Source organism: Anguilla anguilla, chromosome 11 (genome assembly GCF_013347855.1).
Source record: "Anguilla anguilla isolate fAngAng1 chromosome 11, fAngAng1.pri, whole genome shotgun sequence".
Classification (NCBI taxonomy): domain Eukaryota; kingdom Metazoa; phylum Chordata; class Actinopteri; order Anguilliformes; family Anguillidae; genus Anguilla; species Anguilla anguilla.
The window spans coordinates 12,091,084-12,113,615 of NC_049211.1; the positions used below are offsets into that span (position 1 = coordinate 12,091,084).

Here is a 22,532-nt window from a genome sequence, read left to right on the forward strand (position 1 = left end):
ATGATGATGATAATGATGATGATGAGGGTGGTGATGATGACAATGATGATGATGATGATTATGATTATTATTATTATTATCATCATTATAATTATTATTGTTGTTATTGTTTGAACTTAAGAAACACTGACAAGCCTAAACCACCTTGGCCAGTACACAACCTCCCCTGCCCTGTTTCACCACCCTCTCCCAACAAAAAACAATTTTCAATAGCTTTTCAAGACTATTCCATTCAATACTGTTACCATGATCAACGCAATTAAAGCATATTAAGGCATATTAAACCAGCTATTATGGTTTAAAGATTGCAGCCAAAAAAAAGTTAAATTAAGAACTGACTCCAGGGAGAAACTGACTGCTGTAACTACAAATCACGTCTGTTTACAGTCACGAGCCTGTAATGAACTTGTGTTTCTTGTCAAGCTTGTTAATTATGGACTGTTTGATTGCTGAGTAAGATCTAATCTATGTACATATCACCTAATTCTAGCTGAAATTTACAAAGATCTCCTTATAAGTGACGGCAATATCTGATTGGCTGACATGCCCCTTCAGGAATCACAGACAGCAGTTCCTGAAAGCAGACAGGCTGGCAGGTCAATAAGAAATATATCTGCCTCGAATTAAAAGCTTCCAAAAATGTAATCTGAAGCATGGATCAAATAATAACCACAGGTGTTCTACCATGCTTTGAAGAAACATTCATAGAAAGATATATAGCGCAGTTATTACTTTTGGTTATTATGACATGGACTGACAAGTCCCAACATGCAGGTATCAGGCAAATTAAACTATCTTGACTACGGGGCACAAATTAACTGATAAGAAATATTTAGCATTCGTGCTTCGGAATAAACCCCGGAGCATGTTCTACACTGGTACATTGAGAAAAATAATTTACTCCCCATCAGTACTGGTAACTCGCAAAGAATGGAACTAAACTAAAACAGGAGTTTAACAGGAACAATTTAATCAAGTTCAATGAGGCTACAAATAAACAAATAAATAAATACATTTTCAAAAATGATCTAATGCTAAACTAAAACGGGAGTTTAACAGGAACAATTTAATCAAGTTCAATGAGGCTACAAATAAACAAATAAATAAATACATTTTCAAAAATGATCTAATACTAAATTAAAATGGGAGTTTAACAGGAACAATTTAATCAAGTTCAATGAGGCTACAAATAAACAAATAAATAAATACATTTTCAAAAATGATCTAATAATGAACAAGTTACACACTTACATAACATTGGAAACATATTTAAATAAAATATATTACAAAGATATTGCAACACTTCACAATATATGGGTAAATATCCAAAATATTGGTACTTTTAGATAAAATAATAAATAGACTACTTGCCACCTTTTCCAAAAATAATGCTGAGGTTAAAGATAGCTGGTTATTGAATCTTGTATTATTATGTGGGTGTATGTGTGTGTGTGTTTGTGTATACAGTACACACACAAAAGCAGAAACAGCTGCCTCACAGTCTACTGCCTCCACTGTCAATATCCCCCCAATCCTCGGTCCCGCCCCACTGTCACTCCTGTACCAGGCCAAGAGGAGCAGCACCAAACTCCCTCCCAATGTGAGCCCACGGTGGTTTCTCTTGGGAACCGACAGGAATTAGATACGGAACAGCTCCACGTGCACAATGAGCAGATTCTTCCCAGGCAACAGAGCCCAACAGATCGGCTCTCAGGAAGAACACAATGATGTGCATTTTGAGGGGCTAAGACCCAGAGAATCTCCCCTCACAAATCTCCTTTCCAAACCGCCTGCTGTGCTCAGTTAGCCGACATGGTTTAAACAGTGTTGAGAACTATCGAGTGCGTTAAAATAGTAGATATACACTTAAACCGCTGGTGAAAAAAAAAAAAAACACAGGTGACTCAATCGGTTATTAACATCTACATGATGCAAAAATACCCCACAATAGATCAAGGCTTGACAGATGAGTTCAGAGATTCAAAGCCAAAATGTCATCATGAAAGGGCCACGGAATTCAGACGATGATGTCAAACATTGCCAAAATCTCTCTTGTCATAGCTTCCCTGCGGCTATTTTCTTAGCACGACGTCGGGCAGACATGAAATAAGCTAATCCGCCGGATTGACTAACTCAATGAATGTCATGAATGAAAACAGTGACATTTTTATGGCTAATCCAAGATGATTTACAATCCAAGATGAAAATATCCTCATATGAAAAGGAGACTTCCTATTTTTATTTTTTTTTAAACCAAAAGTCTATAAATGATATGTACCAAAGTAGCATTTAGCTTTGACATCTGATCATTTGAATGACAGAAAAAACCCAGGAAGCCTAGCTTTGAAAGCCAGGTGTGGAAACTCCTGCAGCATTAAAGATTAAATAAATTCCATGGCTGAAAACTGTGCCCCATGATATTTTGACACGTTTCCTGCCTACTCACATTCGAAGCTTCGACAATCATAAATGTTATTAAAAGGGCATTTTAAATGTTCATGACAGACACAATAAATCAAGGCAGTCCAGTCAAAGTCACAGACACGGTGCTTACATGCGTGTCTACATACATATTTGTGGCGCATACGTGATAATAGCAGACAAAATATAGGCTTGAGACCTAAGGCGACGACCCCTGACCCCTTGCGTATGCCGTGTCTGTGACTTACGTGTCTGGGCCTGACTGACCTTGGGAGCCCTCAGGACACAAAGTCAGGAGGAATTCTAAAATTACTGCTATGGTTTTCAGCTTGTCTGCCTCCAAAAACAGCCATTTGTCATTCAGTGTTTGGACAATGAGGAGGAATGTGTTCAAGTTCACTGTGGACGTAGCTGACTGTGTGTGTGTGTGTGTGTTTGTATGCATAAAACACAGAAGCCAAACCCAAAAAAGCTGTTTTTAAAGACAGGCACTCCCGCAGACATCCTTTGGAACCACTGATTAGCAGTGCCATCACTCAGAGTTTAATCTGTTATGTAATGCAATATGACGTCTAGTGGCTGTTCTGCAAGCAAAATTCTCTGTGGAACTCTCCCTGTACTGTCACCTGACTTCCCAGTTGAATGGCAGGGGTTACAGGTAAAAAAAAAAAAAAAAAAAGAATTTGTTCACTAAAAAGCTGGCCCTCCCCAGCTTTGATGCATGTATGTGTGTGTGGGGGGCAGGCTTTACTTTACAAGCTTCACCCTCACATTGCTTGCAATTACAGTACAGTTCTACATATTTTAAATTTTACCCCAGGACTTTGTACTCTTGTCTGAAGTCATGTGGGTATCAATTAATTCTTCCTTAATAATAATAATAATAATAATAATAATAATAATCAAAAAAGAGCTCAGTGGTGCAAGTACTAACACAAGCCGTCCCCTCATTCAACTGTCTCCAAAAAACCTGGAGGTAAAGGAACATCTCAACCAAGGAGATCAAAAAAATCAGCTGGGGAATTGCAGTTAAATAGGCCATTGAAAAAAAGCACCACCCCACTACCCCCCCCCTGACCTGAGGAATTACTCCCAGTTTCAAGCTGAACACAAACACAGTCAGTGTTACGGTCACCCGTGGTGTATTAGGGAGGGAGTTATCGCACCATGATCACAGTCAAAACGCTAATCTCAACACTCTAAGCTCGAGAAGCGTCGCCGAGCAACAGGTGCTCTGCAAGGGGTGCTCTGGAGATGTCCCCTAATTCTCTGGTGTGGTTTTCACATAAGGAGCGGGGTTGGGCGGGGTGGGGTGTGGTGGGGTGGGGTGGGGTGTGGAAACTGGTGGCTGACTCCCAAAGAGCAGGAGGTGAGGGGGTTAGAAGGTCAGAGGAAACACCGGTTTGTTAGGAGGCACCAGAGCAGAAAGCAGTACCAACACCCAATCTGAGCCTTGATGTCGGGCCTCAGTCCCTGGTCACACTCTCAGTCAAAGGCCTGAGAATTTTGGGGGTCCTCTTGAGAAGCACCCACATCCACAGCAAACCTAACAGTGCTTTTTTGCCATGATCCCTTTCTCCTCCTTTCTTGCTTATTGTTCTTGTTTCTGGTTGTTAGAGCAATAAGGACGTGTTCCCTATACACATTTCTATAAGAGCTAGGACCACCTTAAAAACTGGGCTTCATAATCTCTTAAAGTGCCCAAAACAAGCACAAAATGATAATTAGTTTGCCATACCATACCATACAAACAAAAAACAAAAAAAAGAGATAGAGGGAGATGGAGGGGGAGTGGGGGCAATGCTGAAAAACAGAAACATGCGATTGCTGTGAAAATGACAGAGATCATATGAAAAGTAAGTGAAGGTACAATGGCGAACGGGGAGATTAGGTCCTAATTGTGTTTTGTAAACGCGCGTCAGATCACGGTTAAAGCATACCTCTGGAAACTTCAAACCCCAATCTCCATCGGGAAGGAAGCTTTCATCATGGCGGCCGAGGGACGTGCCAATGCGCTGGCAGCGCTTATCGCCAATTAGAAGAGATTAAGGGAAGCGAGCGCATGCAGGCAAGATTAGGATGCTGTTTCTGGCCGACAGACACCCCGGCTCTGTTTAGACTGGGAGGCACACTCCAGTTCCTCCTTCCTTCCACAGTAGTGTTGTTTAAAGCGAGCTATTAAAATAGGGGGAAACGAGGGGGAAGAGGAAGAGTCCCTGTCAGCTGTATACTCGGAATAAACATTCCCAGTACAAACAGGGAACACCGGTGTGACCCCCCTAATGCCCCAGCCTTCTTCTGCCAAAGATTACGAAGGATTAGAATTCCTTGACAGATTTGTGCAGGAACTGCTGTGCGCAGTAACAGACCCAAGGAGGGAGAGTAACAGGGAAAGGAGCTCATTCTGAAGCGTGTGAGAACACAGGAGAGGAACCGCCATGTTGGCTCTGGGGGTTCTCTCAGCTCTTCCTTCCTGTGAGACCTGTGAGAGCAGGAGCATGCATGCTTGTGCTGTGGTCACAAAGCACCACCTGAGACTCCACTGACCACAAGCACTTAACGTGAGAGCGAGGACACACTAGCTCAAGAAATCTTCCAATGCATTAGCCTAATAACTGTACTGTGCAAAAAAACAGAAACACACACACTTAAACACACACATGACAGAGCACAAGAGGAAGAAACTGGCCAATCACAAGTCTTCTCCTCTGTGGTCATTCTGTTTGAAGTGGCAGACGCAGTGTGGTAAATTGGTTAAAAGTCACCCTGGTCGCGGAATTACTGGGATTCATGTGGGCGCCTCTGTTGTGCCATTTCCAGAATGGTCTGTGGAACATGAGAGAACAACAACCCACTCTCTATACGGCTGACACTCATTGCCTCTTCATACCAAGAACATAGTTATTATTACCCTTATTTTTCCAGGTAGCTTAACGAAGAAAAATGCTTATTAACAACCTGGCATATAACAGATAATCAAGGCAATGCAAAGAAAATACAAAGAAAAAAATTAAGACGCAGCTGACAACAATGCAGCATATAATTCAGCCACCCGGGGGCCGCAGAGAATGGGGGTGTGTGATTTTAATCAGTTGGCATAATGCTTTTGTTTGTTTTGCTGAAAGATTTACTTTGTTATCACAAAGAAAAATCTGGACCAAACAGTTGGTTTTCCTCCACTTCAAGGCCTCAGAGACCCTCACTCCTGTCTGCTTCACACCAGAGAAGTAGCCAAGGGTGTATCAAACGAACCTCCGGCTCCCTTCCATCCATATGGAAATATTCAGAAGTTGATCCCACCCCCTGGGCAACAATTTCCAGAAGGCAGGTGGGCAGGTCTCAGAATTTCGAACCCTCTCCGAAATGAATTCCTGGCTACGGCACCGCCATTCGGCGGCGGACGGCCACAGTGAAGGCAGTGGAGACGGACTGAGCGCGCTCGGTCTGGCGCACACATTCCTCCTCCCGCCCCGGCCTGCAGCAGCTGTTGAACAGGAGGAATCCCGTTGCGCAACGGCACGTGCTCCTGCGCGAACTCGCTCTGGACACATGTGCGGCCCCTCTGTGTCCGCGGGACAGCGTGCGCTCCGCGGGACCCATCCGTCACGGACGCGAACAAACGCACACGCGATCACGCTCCGCACCAGCGCCTTACACGCAGAGTGATGTATGTTGTTGCAGGTGACACGTGAAAGTTCCCATGTTTCCCCCCAAACACATCATCTCATCAATAGACACCGGCAGCCTGATGCAATGGGTTATGGGTAACTCGGTGAAATAATTCTGAAGTGTTCACATGAAGTCTGTGATGTGACTGCGCTGACTGCTGTGTCAAGGTCTGCTTACTAATGTTTACCAGATGACAAGTTTAACTGGCTTGTGTGTGGATGAAGTCTGGATAGTGCCTGGATGGGGTCAAATGGCTTTCTGTCATTGTGACCTTACTATGATTATAAACAGTGTCAGGTGGTGCTGTTGCATTGATTTAAGACCGGCAACGAGGCTCTCTCTATATGAAAGCTTTGTGTAGGAATGCCCGCCACCTGATAACGCCAAGCGTGACATCAGAGGTCAGAGGTCAGCGACTGGAAGTGACAGGCGCTGACCTGTGTCATGCTCGCCCTCGTATGATGCCTGACCTTCCTCATCCTTATGAATGACGGGTGCCTGCAGGGACGGCCTGAGTTACCACACCTGCCACAGGTCACAGGCCAACGCAACAGCGCTCCTCCTGACCCCAACCCCGTTACTGCCCCGGGGTTGGCCACACCCTCGCAGTTATCTCCTCCCATTGGTCTGAGCACCACTTCTCCATTTGGCAAAAAAATAAGAAAAGAAAAAACAAATGTCCCAGGCAGTCACACGCACACACACACATTAGAACAGGCTCTAAATGGTTACCACACACTGCTACAGTTACACACACCTTAGACACAAAGCCACCTCTCCTCCTTTCCTCTCCGAAACTCTCCCTTAATCCTTCCTCTCCTCTGCTCTTGCTTCCTCCCTCCTTCCCTCCTCTCCTCTGGTAATTCCATTGTTTAACATGATGGTCTTGGAGGTTGCTTTATACAAAAGCAACGTGCCAAAACAGTGAAAGCAATAATGTAGTGTAATGCAATGTCCTTTCCTCTCTTCCTCCCTAATCCAGCAGTAAGTCTCCCTGCCAGGGGTTCGATTCTTCATTTTGAGACAGAAAAGGACTTCAGACCCAGCTGGGTCACTTGCTTAACAAGGGAGGGGAGCGGGGGGTGAAGCACCATTCAATGCAGCAAGACTATTCAACCCTAATATAAAACAACCCCCAAGGGCCAGGGAGCAGCATCTTACCAGACACTCCACTCCCCTCCACCAGTCCTGAACCACCAATAGGAGAAGGGCTAAATCACATTAGCTAATGTCTTCAGGCCACAGATTTGCAAAACACACTGCGCTCCACATTCCAGCGTGACAGCAGGTAACCGGGAGGCAGAGAGTTAATGGGGAGCAGTCAAGAAATATTTGGTCAGAGAAACATCAAAGGTTTCCTATTTAACTAGCAGCTGACACTCACGCTCACAGAGATAATTGTCTGAGGCAAAAAAGCTTCACGTTTGCACTTTTTTTAACCATTGAGTTCCACTTTTCTCCGTCATCTTTAGACACGTCAGATTTTCTCACAACCACCACAAGCACAGTGCATAAAAATAAATAAAATAAAACAACACCCATTATTCACTGAAAGAAAAGAGGGCAAGAGCGGTGTGCCCCAGGGACTGGAAATTGTGCGCACTGTGAGAAACGTAACTCAAAAGGGCTAGCAAGAATTAAAAAATGAGGAATCATAGAGAAAACATTTTTACTTTTACGGCCCGCGGACGTGGGGAGCGGGTTCACGGTACACATCTCCCTCTCGTCATCTTCTCAGTGGCCCTGGACAGGCCCGCGTGACCTTTGACCCCTAGCCTTCCGTGTTTGATTGGACAGCGGGACGAAACTGCGTCAGGGCGCAGTAAATCAGACCACTCGATTGAATACCTCGTTCAGCTCTGCCCCACCCCCCCACCCCCCCCACCCCCCGTTATTCGCCGCTCCTCGCTGGGAGGGAGCATCCGCACGCTTACGCACCACGGGGCCGGATGGACAGAAACAAACAACACGGCAAACTCAGCTGGACACCTCCACTCAATCACTTTAAACGGCTGGGGAAGCAACGCACTGCATTCCATTACACCTCAGCGTTTAGCAGACGCTAGCCAGACGCTTATCCAGCGCGCCGTAGACAGATTACATTTTTACATTAAAATCCAATTAATGCAGCTGGAGATTTTCTCCTGAAGCATTTAAGGTGAGGCGCCTTGCTTGAGGACACAAGAGCAGCAGCCTACCAGGAAATCAAAACCACAAACCTTTGAGTCACAAGCCCTGTTCTGTAATTACGCTGGTACCCTTAAACGCGAGAGGATCACAGACTATACGGGGAAACAAATTGAGAGCTTAGATTTCAATCTGACAGTTATTTTAAAAATAAGTCAACGGCATGCAGATGCCCTTTAATGCGCCTTTTTTTTTTTGCAATACAGTAGAACGACAAAACACCTGACATCGCTTTTCTGAAACGTCCAAACTAACGCAGAGGTAATTCAAAACCACACTACTGCACGCAGAGACTTAACTTGTATCCCGTGGGACTGAACCTCTTGCTTTCTATGGGACTTAACTTCTAAAGCTTGATGATCTCTAAACCATACTATGTACTGACAGAACCCTGTAATTCAGAGCTCTGGAAAGGCGCTCTGTTTACCAGAGGGAGATAATGGCAGGCAGTAGCAGCACTGCTGTGGCATGCTTGGGTAATAGTTGTCAGCTATTCGTCTGCATTTGGATAAAGAAGGCCTCAGTCCGTCTGTCCCTCCGTGGGGCTGTCTGTCCACACCCCCCGGCGGTAGACAGCGGTTCTGTTACCCGGGCTGATGGAGAGCCGGGCGCTGGCCGCATGTTCGCCCCTGCATTCCCATCAAAAAAGCGTGCTCGAAAAGTGACCCATTCCTCTGTAATAACACACCCCCCCACTCCCCGTTACGCTCCAGAACATTCCGTCCCAACTGTTTTACTGCAGTCTCCTTGTTATTTTCCCAGAACAATTTCAAAGTGTGAGAAATATATATATAACAATAAAGAAGAATGAAGAATGGGGAAAGGTTTTTTTTATTCTGTGTAACTAGGCATGTCTGGAAGAAATGCATGCGTCTATCAACAAAAAAATTATTTTCCTTAAAAACATACCAAACAAGCATTCAGATTCATCACCTTTCCATTTTAATCCTTAATAACGACAAGGACAGGTTCTGTTCCCGACAATAAAGGCTTGTTTTCCAACGATATTCGTTTTCTAACCAATTTTCACATATACGGCACAACCGCAGCGTGATAGAACCGGATTTATTTCTTGAACGGGGGCACACATGATGTTTCATGCTTTCCACCTTCCTCTCAGCTGGTTTCTCTCAGCTCTCGTCTGTTGTTTGAAGAATCTGCCTCAGAAGCAGATGCCTCCTTTCAGGAATCTGAGAAAATCCTTTCGGAAGACCTGGCGTGAGGCGCCGCTAAGAAAGGAGAATGCGAAATGAACGCAGGCCGCGTTTCTCCTCTGCGCCACAGACCGCGAAGTCCCGCTCGAGCGACCGCCGCGACCTCCAGATTCCTGCGGTCCCGGCCAGAGGTCGGCGGACGGCAGGCGAGGGAACGTGCCGTGCGACCGGCAGCTGTTTCGGAAAGATACCGACGCCCGGGGGGGGGGGGGGGGGGGGGATAAGCGTGGAGGAATAGGAGAGCATACCGGGGTCAGGGCCCAGAAAACATCACGGGAACGTCGGAGCGACGTCCCTGCAATGGCCGAGCACATCAAAGACGGGACTGGAGCGTGCTGGCGCTCCCAGATTCCGAGGGAAAGGCAGCTGATCCCGAGCCGTCCGGGATCTCGCGCTTCCTCTTCTCCGACCCGCATGCTTTCCTCGTCCTCGCTTCACCTCACCGTCACGCACTTCACATCACAGGCTGACCCTGCCACTGCAGCTCATGCAGGAATTACACTGCCACTCTTCCACCACCTACCTGCAGTCTGGAGGTAGCTAATTGGTAATAGAGTGACTTTCAATGGTCAATTTCCTCCCCTGCTGAGCTGTATCAGTGTTGTTCACGGATTCTTTTGGGAATGCTTTAGACCGGACATGACGGCTCAACTTTGGTACTGCAGTCTGTCCTTCTGTTTGCCTGTCTGTATGTTGTGAATCTAGAAGCCTCTGCCATCTTCATCTCCATGGCATGCAGTATGTCCTGAAGTGCACTGTTTTCGCTTGTGGTTGACTGTTAAATTTTTCACGAGGAGGATGCCCAGGGACCGACAACAATGACCAGCAGCAGGGGCGACCCCTCCCCGCTGGAGGCACAGACGTCGTCAGGGTAACAGAGATGCAGCGGGCGGAGAATGGAACACGGAGGAATGTCCCGCCCCCTTCTTTAGCAGCACTGGGAGGGAATAAAGCAGAGGCCGAGGCGACTTGATCTCTTAATTTGATTAAACCCTGATACTGAGGGGTGAGTGACCCCCAAGGCCTTCCAAGACACAACCGCCCGCCAGGGGCCACATTCCAGCCGCGCCTCCATCAACCTCCCGCTTGGCTTTCGCAGAGATCGCTTCCAGACCCCGAGTCCAGGAGGGGCAGCATGTTGAGCACAAGTCACACACCGTGCATCCCATGCAGTTCCACCACGTCCATTTTTCAGTGAGGTGTCTGACACCTTCCCCTAACCCCCACCCCCCCTCCCCAATTTTCTCTCCAGAAGCTTCCACAACCATTTGATCCATTAATTTAGGCCGACTGCCCCTCTCTCAGACTTGGTCAAGGATGCCACCGCTAACTTTGGCAAGGGTTAATAATGTCCTCATGGATCTAGCAGTAGATCCAGGGTAGGAGAGACTGCAAAAGCTATCCCCTGTTTCTGAATCCTGGACAAGAGAAAGCAGCTGGCATAACACGCAGACATACTGTGCCTGATCCTCGTAAAAAAGAGGCTGCACAGGAATCACAGGAGAGTCGGTGTAATAAGCTGGGTTTTCCTAAATTAAAAGGCATAAATCACTTTCACAGGTGCCTATGAAGGACTGTTTAAGGATGTGTCACCACAGCCACGGGCTCCATCTGAAGTCGGAGAGTTCCCGGAATGGAAAAAACAGGCAGGAAAGAAGATGAAACTGAGGAATTCTGACATTACACAGCTGCTCTGGGGATGTGATTTATCCCTTTGCTTTTGAGAACAATCTTTGTTATTTGGTCCATGTCGGGCAGAGACACTCGTAGGTTTACCCCCCTCGGTCTGAGCTACAAGCAGGTCAGGGGCCTCTGCTGACCCCGCGGATATCCCGCTGTGGAACTGGGATCCACACGACGCGAAACCCCCACTTTCCACCCGCGACCCGTGACGATGTCGGAGCGATTCAGCGAAAGCTCCGCCCTTTTCCAGGCACACTCATTTTCAGGGTCTGAAAGGAGGGGTGCAGAGACCGCTGCCCTGTGAAGGAGTGACACCAGCGCCCCCCCCCCCCCCCCCCCCCCAGACCCCCCGAGGAAAGAACAAACAGGACGCTGCGTGTGAATTCGCGACGACATTCGATAGTCGATCCCCAGGGCAGGAATCTGCCCCTAAGCATCAGATGCAGTTAAGACAGGGAATGCAGGCATTTAAAGCGTCGCTATGGGGCCACCTGACCTGGGGACAGGGCCCCACTGACATCACCGAGCTCACGGGGTTCCAAAGCAATTCATCAGTCTGGCTCCGTATAAAAAAAGGAAGAAAAAAAAAAGCCAGGAGACAGGAGTATCTCACCAAGATTCTCAGATTCTCAGATTAAAACCAATGAGGTCACACAGTATGTTCCTCCATTAATTCTAATTTTTAAAAAGCCACACGTCCTCAAAAAAACCTCAAGGTTTCGCTGAGGATCTTTCATGACACAGGGATATATATCCATTGCATATTACAGGCAAATGACCAGCTCAAACGAGCGGACAGGCCTATTCCTGTAATTATGCTTTCTTATGTTTCCCTCTTATGTTTCTTATCTAACCGGTGCAGGGACGTCTGTTCCAGCACGGATTACACACTCTTTCATCATAGTTTTACTCATTAGACTGTGGCTTCCACGAGAACACATGCAAAGCTTTGCAGTGATTACTTCCCCAACTAACTACCCCGCTTCCCATGATAACTTCCCCACCTAGCTACCCTGCTTCCTGAGGTAACTACCCCACCTAACTACCCCGCAACCTGAGGTAACTACCCCATCCCAAAAAAGTCCAAGCAGCATTGGCAATGCGCTCATGTGCTGGCACTGCCATTAACTTAACATTAGACTGATTGATGGACCAGCTTAACGCGTGCTGTAATCTGCCCGTGCGCGGCCCGAGGGGTTAGCGTATCCTCAGGGCCGAGGAGGAGGTCCTGCCCACTGAAGGTATGCTGCGTCTCCAGACGATCGGCCCAAAACCAGGGTGTGGAGGATTCTCAAATTCTTCCCTTCCTTAGAGGCGTTCGGTCATTTAATCGCGGGAGTCCCCCGCTCCCTGTCCGGTGAGAAGAGGCGTCCCGGTTATCGCCTTCCCATCAGGCCCACTCACGCATCTCTCACAGCGCCGTCCCAGAGAGGGAGGAAGGAACGGAAGTATCATGTGATGCACTGTTTCCACAAAATAATTGTCTACTCAAATATCAAATCCCCCGCTGGCTTGTGGTATCAGACAATGAAGAGATAATGCTTTCTTTAAAAAAAAAAAAAAAGTTGTGCATTCTAGTTTCTGGGACAGGACTCGTTCATTTCTGAATGGTCATATTACAGAATAAGAAACCTATAAAGACAGGAAACTATCAGAGAAACAGGCTGTTGCCCTTGGTGGAGTTGGCCTGGCACTGCTCTGGCCCAAGAGCTTAGCTAGAAATGTATCCCATAATTCATAAATTATTTTATCATAATAAAACCTACAACTGTCAAATAGCTAATGCGTTTTCCACAGGGACAAATCACTATTACTGGCAATATTACACTGTAACAGACAGCAAAAACATAACAATAATCTATCTCTGATTAACCCCCAGACCTTCCTTAAACCCACTGATAAGCATCTGGCCATGGTTAGTCTCATATGAAATTTCAGACTTGAGCCCTTGTCCACCACACCTATCTGAACAGATTAATGCTTTTCGCTCCATTTCTCCCTCCATAATCCTCGACCTCCCTTCAGAAGAGAATAACTCCAGGAGGTTGGATGTGCTCCTCCCACTAATTGTACCATTGGAGAAGCTAGCCATCAATCAACATCATGATGGAAGAGTACAATCATTGACACATTCAACTGGCATGAGTGCTACAACAAGGGCAGTTACAAAGGAACCAATGGGAAATGTGGTCCAGTGTTCCAGAAGCATGCTTCTAAATCTCAAGCTTTGGACTTCACCTTCCACAAAGCCATCCTGACAGAGGTTTTGCAATGCAATTTGAATGCTTGTCCATGCCTCACCTGAATTATTCACCCGAAAAAACTTCACCTGTCTTGCAAAGCCCTGAAAACTGCAAGATTACTCAGGGTGAACATTATAGGGTTTGGTTTAATGTAATCTTCTCAAATGATATCGTTTGATTTGAATGCTAAGAGCTTAATTATATTCTTTCAGCCCCTCTGCCTTTAGATAAGAAGACTACCTGTGATGTATTCTGATTGAATCAGAAAATCTGCATTTTTGCCATTGTTTCACTCCTGGTCTTTTGTATGGTATTCTTGAAAAAATGGCTACAAATTGGTGGGTGTTCCCTTAACTCCATATACAGTCCCCTCATTTACATTTAAACCCTCACACCACTGTCCAGTGCTCAGCTTCAGATAGTCCTCTGCAGTCCCATAATCCTCTGCTATATGAAGCTTACCATTCTGTTCTTGAGCTAGGGCACGCATCCAACAGCCAGCAAAAACTGCCCTCCCACTCCCCAGAAAACACCCCAAATTTCCAGTGACATGCCATACCACCTTTTCCTTCATGCAGTGTTACGAGGAACAGCCGTCATGTGGGTAGAAAATTGGGTTGACTGGTAGGCCATACTTTTTAACGTTTTTAATGTGCTCTCATTTTCACATAGGGTGTTCTGGGCCTCTATCAGGGTAATTACTCTGCAGTCGAGAGCTTGGAGGAGAAGAAGGAGAAGAGCCTGGGGTGTGGCGCTCTCTCCATCTTCATAATGAAGAGCTCTGTCACAGAGGTATGCAGTCCTGCCACTGAAGTTCCTGCACGGTCTCAAAGTGATGGGTCCTGGGACGCTCTTTAATGTGGGGTCGCGCACACATATGTCCCTCACAGAGGGCAACCCACCGTTCAATGCACGCAGGATACTCTGCATCAGGGAGAACGTCCTGTGCTCCGTCTATTCTAAATCTAAATGTGATTCTTATTTCATTACAGAAAATTCACTCTGCAGACACTCTTATCCAAAGTGACTCAGAAAAGCGGAGAACATCGGTGTTAGACTCAGGAATGCAAAAGTACAATATCACCAAAGCACAGAAGGCCCATTTATAATCATTATGTGTAAAGTTAGCTGAACAAACCAACAATTACTGTTGTAAAGTAATTATTATTTCATTGGAATGGTCTGGCGGATGACCACCCCATTCCAGACTGGGGCTTCAATTGCATTTCAATCTGTTTTTGGATGATGGCATAACCGGGGGCAGCCGGTCCACAGTACCTCACTGTGAGAGATATGAGCATGTCCCTGGGGGGCCCTGACCCACCACCGCTGGGGAACACTGAGCCCATTGTGTGCCCCCCCCCCCCCCCCCATCCCCCCCACACCCAAACCGCAGACCCACACAGCCTCGCTCAGGCACTGCGGGCAAGCTGGGGTCAGGGCAATCACAGGAAGCAGAGCTGTGATTACCTCCCAGAGACCCCTCTGTCTATCGGTCCTGTGAACACAAGGACCACATCCATCGCCTGCCTCGACCAGACCCAGAGAGAGCGAGAGAGCATGTGTGCACGTGGATTTATGAGTCTGCGTGCGTTTGCCTCCGTGCAGATATATGCGTCTGTGTGTGCGTGCGTGCGTTTGCGCGTGCATGCCTGGCTGACTTTTTTGGTTTCGTTTGCAGCGTACGAATCGTTTGTCTAGAAAAAGAAGCTGCTTTTAGCGGAACGGACATCTAACAGCTGTGGCCAGAGCTACAATTAACAGTGCACTTGCACAAATCCTTATTAACAATCGCCAGAGTCTGACCGTGCATGAGCCATGAGATCAGCCAGCCATAGTGATGATGTTTCACACATATTGCCAGCCGGGGGGTTTTTGGACGACAGACAGAAGTTGTGTGCCGTCTGCTTCTGGTGTGTTTTAAAGCCCCATAAAATGCCTGGGACATCTCACACCAGCTGAGCCTCTGGTGGTGTCTCTCTTTCAACGGGGTCCCACTGCTCTGAAGTTCCACAAAGCACCTTTGAACTTGTTGGAGCCCAAATGCCCAAACCAGCCCCATGCCATTTGGACACCCTCAGCTCTATAAAATGAATGAAATGCGCTGTCTGAGAAGACAGTCAAATAATGTCATTGGCTTTCTACAGCACTGGAGAAAATGATGGCTTGCAAGAGGACCTGCAACTCCTCTGTAATATCATGCATTATTGTTTCATATGGAAGTTAACTGCATAGATCTGTGATTTTTATTATTGTTCTAGGTTGGCATAACTTATGTTAAGTGCTTTTTTGATGATGCAGTTATGCTTGCTGGTCAGGCAATGGTGTTAGCCAAGTTTGTAGCCACTGTTGCTCACATAACTCCTGTGGGTGCACTTTAATATTCTTTCTCTGAAAGTTGCTGTGGAAGAGTACATACTCTTTATGTAATTAAGAAACGTATTTTCCTAAATAATCTGTGAAAGATTCTATCCAATATACGAATTGTAGAGATCCAATTCCAAGTACCAGTGTTCAGCAGAGAGCAGAGACCCTCCTGACAGTAAAGACTAATCATTTGTGTTGCCATGGTGAAAACTCATGAGCCGAATGTCTGTAGACAGGGATCAGGTAGCGGCTCAGCGGGAATCGGAGGGAAAGTCGTGGGGGGGAGGGGCGGGGACTGGGATGATGTCAGGGTCCGGAGGTGTCAGATTGTGAGAGGAGAAAGAAATGGACCTGATGGTATCAGGAACAGGGAAAACACACGGCACCGGAACCCAGAGGTGAGAGGCAAGGCTCTGAAACAACAGCAGGCCGATTATGGCCCTCTGTCTCCCTCACGCTGTGCTCAGCGTCGTACTCAGGCCCTGCATACTCAAGCCCCGCATACTCAAGCCCCGCATACTCAAGCTCTGAATACTCAAGCCCTGCATACTCAAGCTCTGCATACTCAAGCCCTGCATACTCAAGCCTTGCATACTCAAGCTTTGCATACTCAAGCCCTGCATACTCAAGCTCCGAATACTCAAGCCCTGCTTACTCAAGCCCTACATGCTGTGACTCAGCCTTCACACGCTGGAGTACCCATCATCGCCACGCTTGCTAACCGACTTCAGCAACCACGCTCACCACTGCCTGGTGGGAGGAGGTCAGCAGGCTGGCGGTCCCGAAGCTCTCGTCTACGCCAAAGCGGGAACAGCAGGAAGGAAGCCCAGACTTTGGCCCCCAGATCACTGAGATGTGTGGGGGTCCAACACAGTGAGGGGTCGCGAAAGGTCAAACCCAAGGGGGCCGCGAATCCTCGTGCTGAAAAGCTTCTTGATGAAAACAGATGAAAAGGAAGATTGGTGGTGGGCGGCATAAGAAAAGCCAGAGGCCTTATGACTAAGTCTAACAGTAAGTCAGTCTGCGGTTAGTCACCTAAATTCAGTGGCTGCCTTTTTTTAACGCTGGGATGGTTTAAGTATAACTTATATAGTTGAACTTAGTTAGAATTATGGGAGAATGGAGACACTGAACAAAGAGAAAATGATACCAGGTTTCCCATATCTAAAGTATGCCATATTTTCAATACTTTCAAAGCTCCAATTTCCCTAAAATGAATGGGCTGACAAGACTGGAATAATCATTTGATATAGATTTGATTAGGGCACAACTTTAAGAACTCATAAAAACTATACAGTAGGCCACAGACCATCAGTATAGACCATCAATATAGCAACAAAAATAGCTGCAAAATGAATTATTCAGGATCAGCTCTTCCAGCCCCAATCACAACCATTTTGAGAAGAACTTACAATTCTTATCCAGGGTCAGCTTCCAAAGAATAGTTCATATAAAATGATCTGAAATTACGCTTTTCAAGATAATAATTTTTAAAGACCACATCCGAAACATATGCAAATATGTTCTCAACTGAGATCTAATTCATATATATATATGCATATATATATATGCACACAGTGAGCACCATAATTCATTGAACAGTGACACATTTTTGTACTCTAGCACTTTGAGTTTGAAAGAATACAATGACAATGAGGTTGAAGTGCAGACTGTCAGCTTTAATTTGAGGGTATTTTCATACATATCGGATGAACCGTTCAGAAATGACAGCACCTTTCATACACGGCCCAACCACTGTATATACATATATATATACATATATATATTTGGTGCATATGTGTTGGAGTACTCACCATACTGACAGCGAGGCCCATTAAACCCAGCAGGACAGTCACAGACCTGAGAGTCACCCTCATGACACTGGCCGCCATTGAAGCACACACCTGAGCTGCAAACAGCTGTGATAGAGAGAGAGAGAGAGAGAGAGAGTTTCAATTTCAGTTAGCAATTCATTTGCATTGTTACAGCATTTACCTAAAAGCACAATGACACAACAAATGGAATAAAACACACATGACATCTATTTGCCTTTGAGAGAGAGAGAGAGAGAGAGGGAGCAAGAGGAAAGATAAAAAGAGAGGGGGAAGAGAGTGAGGAGAGAGAGAAACAGAGAAATGAATAGAGACAGAGAAAGAGAGACAGACAGAATTTTTCATAAAATCTCTCAGGAGAAATGAGACATATTGTGGCGGGAGCAAAGGGAAGCTGGGATGGATAATGAAAGTTAATAAGACTGATAAAGAGCAAATAGGTCCAGCACACTCCATCCGGATTAGGTCTTCAGCGCTCTCTCCAGGCACGTTGCCAAGGTAAAAAAAATAAACTGCATGAATTCATTTGCAGCTGCCTAAATGAAATGAAATGAGAACACAATCCATCAAATACGAAGACTAACATCAGGGCTCAGAAATGAAAGGTGAACCTTGTAAATTGATTTCTCAATCTAAACACTGTCATTACTGTCTCAAGCCCCCCTCAAAATTAAAAAAAATGTTTGAAAAGGAATCACACAAGAAAGGTCATCTGGGTCATGATTCAACATTCTACAGCGAGAGATTCCTTGTTCGGGAGATGAACCGCTGACAGCAGGAAAATCTAATCTCCCATTTATACAGGCCAAATAGCCTCCATGATCTTCTAAAACAAACACATTACAGGCTGTGGCCAGAACATAGTAATGGAGAGGCTACACACATACACACACACACACACACACACACACACACACACACGCACGCACGTACAAAATACACATACACATGCAGACAAATGTTCAAATGAAGAACTGCTCTTGTTTTGGTACGATGCGTGTGAGACGTAAATCAGCCATCATGATTTGTTAAACGGTTTCTCCACAATTCAATCTAAAAAAGGGGCCAGAGACTCATTTCAGGAAAAAAGGAAGACAGAGAATCCGGCCCAGCACTCTGTCTGTTAACACGCTGATTTTCCTGCTCTTTGTCATGTTCAACACACAGATTAGGGGCGCTTACACGGACAAAGCCTGTTCACCTTCACCAGATTGAAATTCCAGTTAAGGATCAGAGACTACCTGCGGCTTTTGTACAGACATGATTTATCCTCAGAAGCACCCACCTCCATAATTTTCCGTAGTTTTATTAGTCACCTACACCGTGCGTCAGCGGAGGCAAGAGTCAATCAAAAGGTCAAAGTTGATCTAAATGTCCAATTTAAAAAAAGTATTGTGCATTTCAGCCTTTTTTCCCCAGTTTGGAATGGCCAGTCATATTGGTCATCAGTGTTCATTGCTGTAACCTCCACTGTTGATTCAGGAGAGCACAGACAAACATGTGCTCTCCTCCAAAGCCTGTGATGACAGCCGCTACTTGTTCTCACATTGTAATCTATAAGCCAGATGCTCACAGACACGAGTCAGAGGAAGACACGTGACGCGTAGCTCAACAGGCAGAAGATGGTGGGGGCCAAATTTAACAACTAGTGCACAAGGAGATGCTATCATCTTAGCTGACTGAAATCCTCCCATTCCTGGGCAATGCTAGCACCAACTGTACATTGCCACAGTCATCACTGGCATTGTCGCCATTTAAAACCAAAGATTGGGATTCATTCATATGAATGGAACTGGAACACGAGCCACCCAGCTAAGAACCCTATCTATGTGTACAAGCATATCTTTTGAAATAGAACACATGAACATCGACCACTAACAGTTCACAGAACCGACGCACTGATTTCAGCTACATTTACTGCATACACAAAAAGGGTTAACGGCCTGTAGAAGCGAAAGGGGGGCGGACGGCGCTGTTAACATTCACGACCCGCATAGCTAAAGCGCCTTTAAGAACATGCGAAAGGGCGCAAGTCCATAAACACACGCAACTCCTGGTATTCCAAACAGGAGGAGCCCCCACGGGGGGATACTCGCAAATGGCACATTCCGCACGCTCACATCGCTCGCCCCCGACGCGCAGAGCTTCTGCCGTTTGGGATAGCTCCGCAGCGGCGGAATGAAAACAAGAGACGCTTCTCTGACACGGCGAAGTGAACGTCTCAAATACGCCCCGCGCCATTAGGTTCCACACACTCACAAGACAGAAGGGGGAGAAGGCACGTGAGATTGACAGCGAAAGATTACAACCAGCGAAAGTACACGGGCCACATGGTACAGTGTATACACATACTCTTCACAGTGTTTATTTCTCAGAGGAATTCAGGCTTCTCGCCACCGCTTCACGCGGAGATGACACATGACAGGATCTCGAGAGAGAGACTGACCCCAGAAAAATTATCGGGGAAAGAAGTTCACCCCCCTGCATTCTTATCTCATTCTTCTGCCTGCTGCAGGGCTTCTTATGGTTTTCGCTCTCCACTTAAACCTCCCTTCCCTTTTCTGGAACCGTGTGGTGATCATTCCAAGAAATAGTTGGGAGAGTCACTGGGAATGTGACTTCTGAACTAGTAACACGGCAACAGAGTCATAGTCATGAAGTCATTAATCAAAAATGCACTTGCGATTCACTCCATGTTATTGTTTGGGCCGTCTGTAAATCAGGAGGTGCTGGAATCGCAGATGGACAAACAAAACAAGAGCAGGAACAAGATGAAGGAAGGAAGCAGAATGGACAAGTGAACACACTTGCCAAAATAACCCCAACAAAAAACTGGGGGCAGTAAGGGAAGGAATTGACTGGTGAAGCCTCCCTTTCCAGGCCTGAGCCAAAACCTGGCCATACTCCTGCATCCATTCACGGTAGAGTAACAGGGAGCAGCCGTATTCATGGTGATCACTAGGTAATTCTCTACTACCCTGCTAATGGGAGTCAAATGAACTGGCCCTGTATCAAACAGGCAGACCGAGGAGGAGCGTGTGAAGGTCTGGAGTCGTTCCGGCATTTAAAAAAAACCAAAAAACAACGACATCCTGTCAACCTCACATTCCACACGGCAAAGGCAGAACAAAAAGGCACAACCATCATATCTGAAACACCGTGCGAGCATAAAATACCGCACCATACAGAAAAAACTGTAATCTTTTTAAGTAGCTCGGAATCAACACTTCCAATTTTGGACAAATACCACTTGAGTCAAATAATACGCATGACCAAAGAAGCAGGGAGGGAATTTTGGCAACAGCTGAATTAGTGATTGGTGAAAAAATTCTTCAAAGGAATATTTCGAGCAGCGGGGGGAACGGGTCACTTTCTTTTGTTTTGTTTCTTTTTTGGCGTGATGCCTTGGATTTAAGTCACCAAAGATCATTTACAAAGGAAGGTTTGCCAGGAACATCAAATGGACATGAATGGACTGACCAGGGAGGGGGGTGGGGGGGGTTACAAAATGGATGGGGGTGGAGGGGCGGTGACCGTGGACAATGGAATCATTACAGTCCTGTCTTTCAACAGCCTGCGAGTTCCTGAAAGCGTAACTCCGACAGGCAGTCTAAACATCCTCAGCGACTGTCTGGGCCCGTCCGCTCACACCTGGCCAGCGCTTGGCACATCTCCGTCAATCGCACAGCCTCGCCCCCGAGACAAAGCGGGATCTACCCCTTATCCCAACTCCCCGACGGCCACTTCCACGCCGAGTTCTGTCAGTCGGTGGCTTCATCTCTGCAGGAAATTACCCGTTGACAAGCCCCTCCTACAGCCAGCCTCACTGCCCGTTTCTGAAGGGGTCACATAAGGGACACGGAAGGCCATTCAGAGGTCAACACAATAGGAAGCAGGACTGTACTGCTTTCATTCCAGTGCTGCTGAAAAAAGATTCAGGACATTACGTGAATCTTTTGTTTAAAGTTGAACTTGCTGGAAGGAAAGAGGAAAAGTAAAATGCATAATTCCCAATTCCACTGTTATTAACATTAATTAATATGAGAATGGCTGTTTCTGGGGTCTCTAGGCTTGTCCTTCTAGATTCAGTTTGAGTTGACCATTTAAAATGCACATATGTCTACAAACATCAAGTGATTCGCCCAGAAATGATTTAAAAGTATGAGAAAAATTGTATTTTGCTTTAATTATTGTTTTTTTAAATATTGGAGTTCAAATGTGCGGCTGTACATGTCAAATTCCCACCCAAATTTGTATGTCCAATTCAATATTATCAAACTGCAGCCTCGTTCACTGGTCCCTACTGCCCAACGGGGAGAGTGAACACATCTGTTCTCCCCCAAAACATGTGGTGTCACCAGCCTTCTTCTTCCCACACTCGAGACCACAGCTAAGCTCCTCACCGAGTGGAGTCAGAGGAAGACCTATCATACGTGGCTTTGGCATGCAGTACATAGGCACCTGATCAATCAGCAGGGGTCACTATAGAGTGATGAAATGCAGACCCCTAACCAACTGAAGCCTGCCATACCCAGTGCGATGCAATCGCCAACTGCACATCGCCCTCAAGTTTTCCCCCATTAGACCAGAGGGTTGGTTTCTGAACAACCCCCCCCCCCCACCCCCCCTTCCAAAACTCCCCAGACATCTGGTAATCACCCTCTGAGGCGGCGGTCTAAGGCCCCTACAGCCTGGACCAAATGCAGTAAGTCTCACTCGCAGCTGTCTCTCTGATTGCCCTGCTCTGGCACAAAGGGACCTTGTCAGACGGGATTAGAAAACTCACACGGAGGGAGAAGGTCAATAAGTCCACCCCCCCCCCCCCCCACACCCCCAACCCAACACCCCCCACACACACCGCCCCCAGGCTTTTCTCTCCTACTTGCCCTTGGTACAGCAGGTGTCACAGGTTCAGC

General features: G+C 46.4%; 1 protein-coding gene across 1 annotated transcript in view; it reads right to left on the reverse strand.

Annotated features, from left to right (window-relative positions):
- Positions 1 to 22,532, reverse strand: part of megf6a (multiple EGF-like-domains 6a) — a 112,424-nt gene that overhangs the window by 74,739 nt on the left and 15,153 nt on the right. Inside the window, exon 4 of the mRNA XM_035383529.1 lies at positions 17,599 to 17,703. Within this exon, the coding sequence (XP_035239420.1) occupies positions 17,599 to 17,703 (105 nt within the window). The remainder of the gene's footprint in view (positions 1 to 17,598; positions 17,704 to 22,532) is intronic.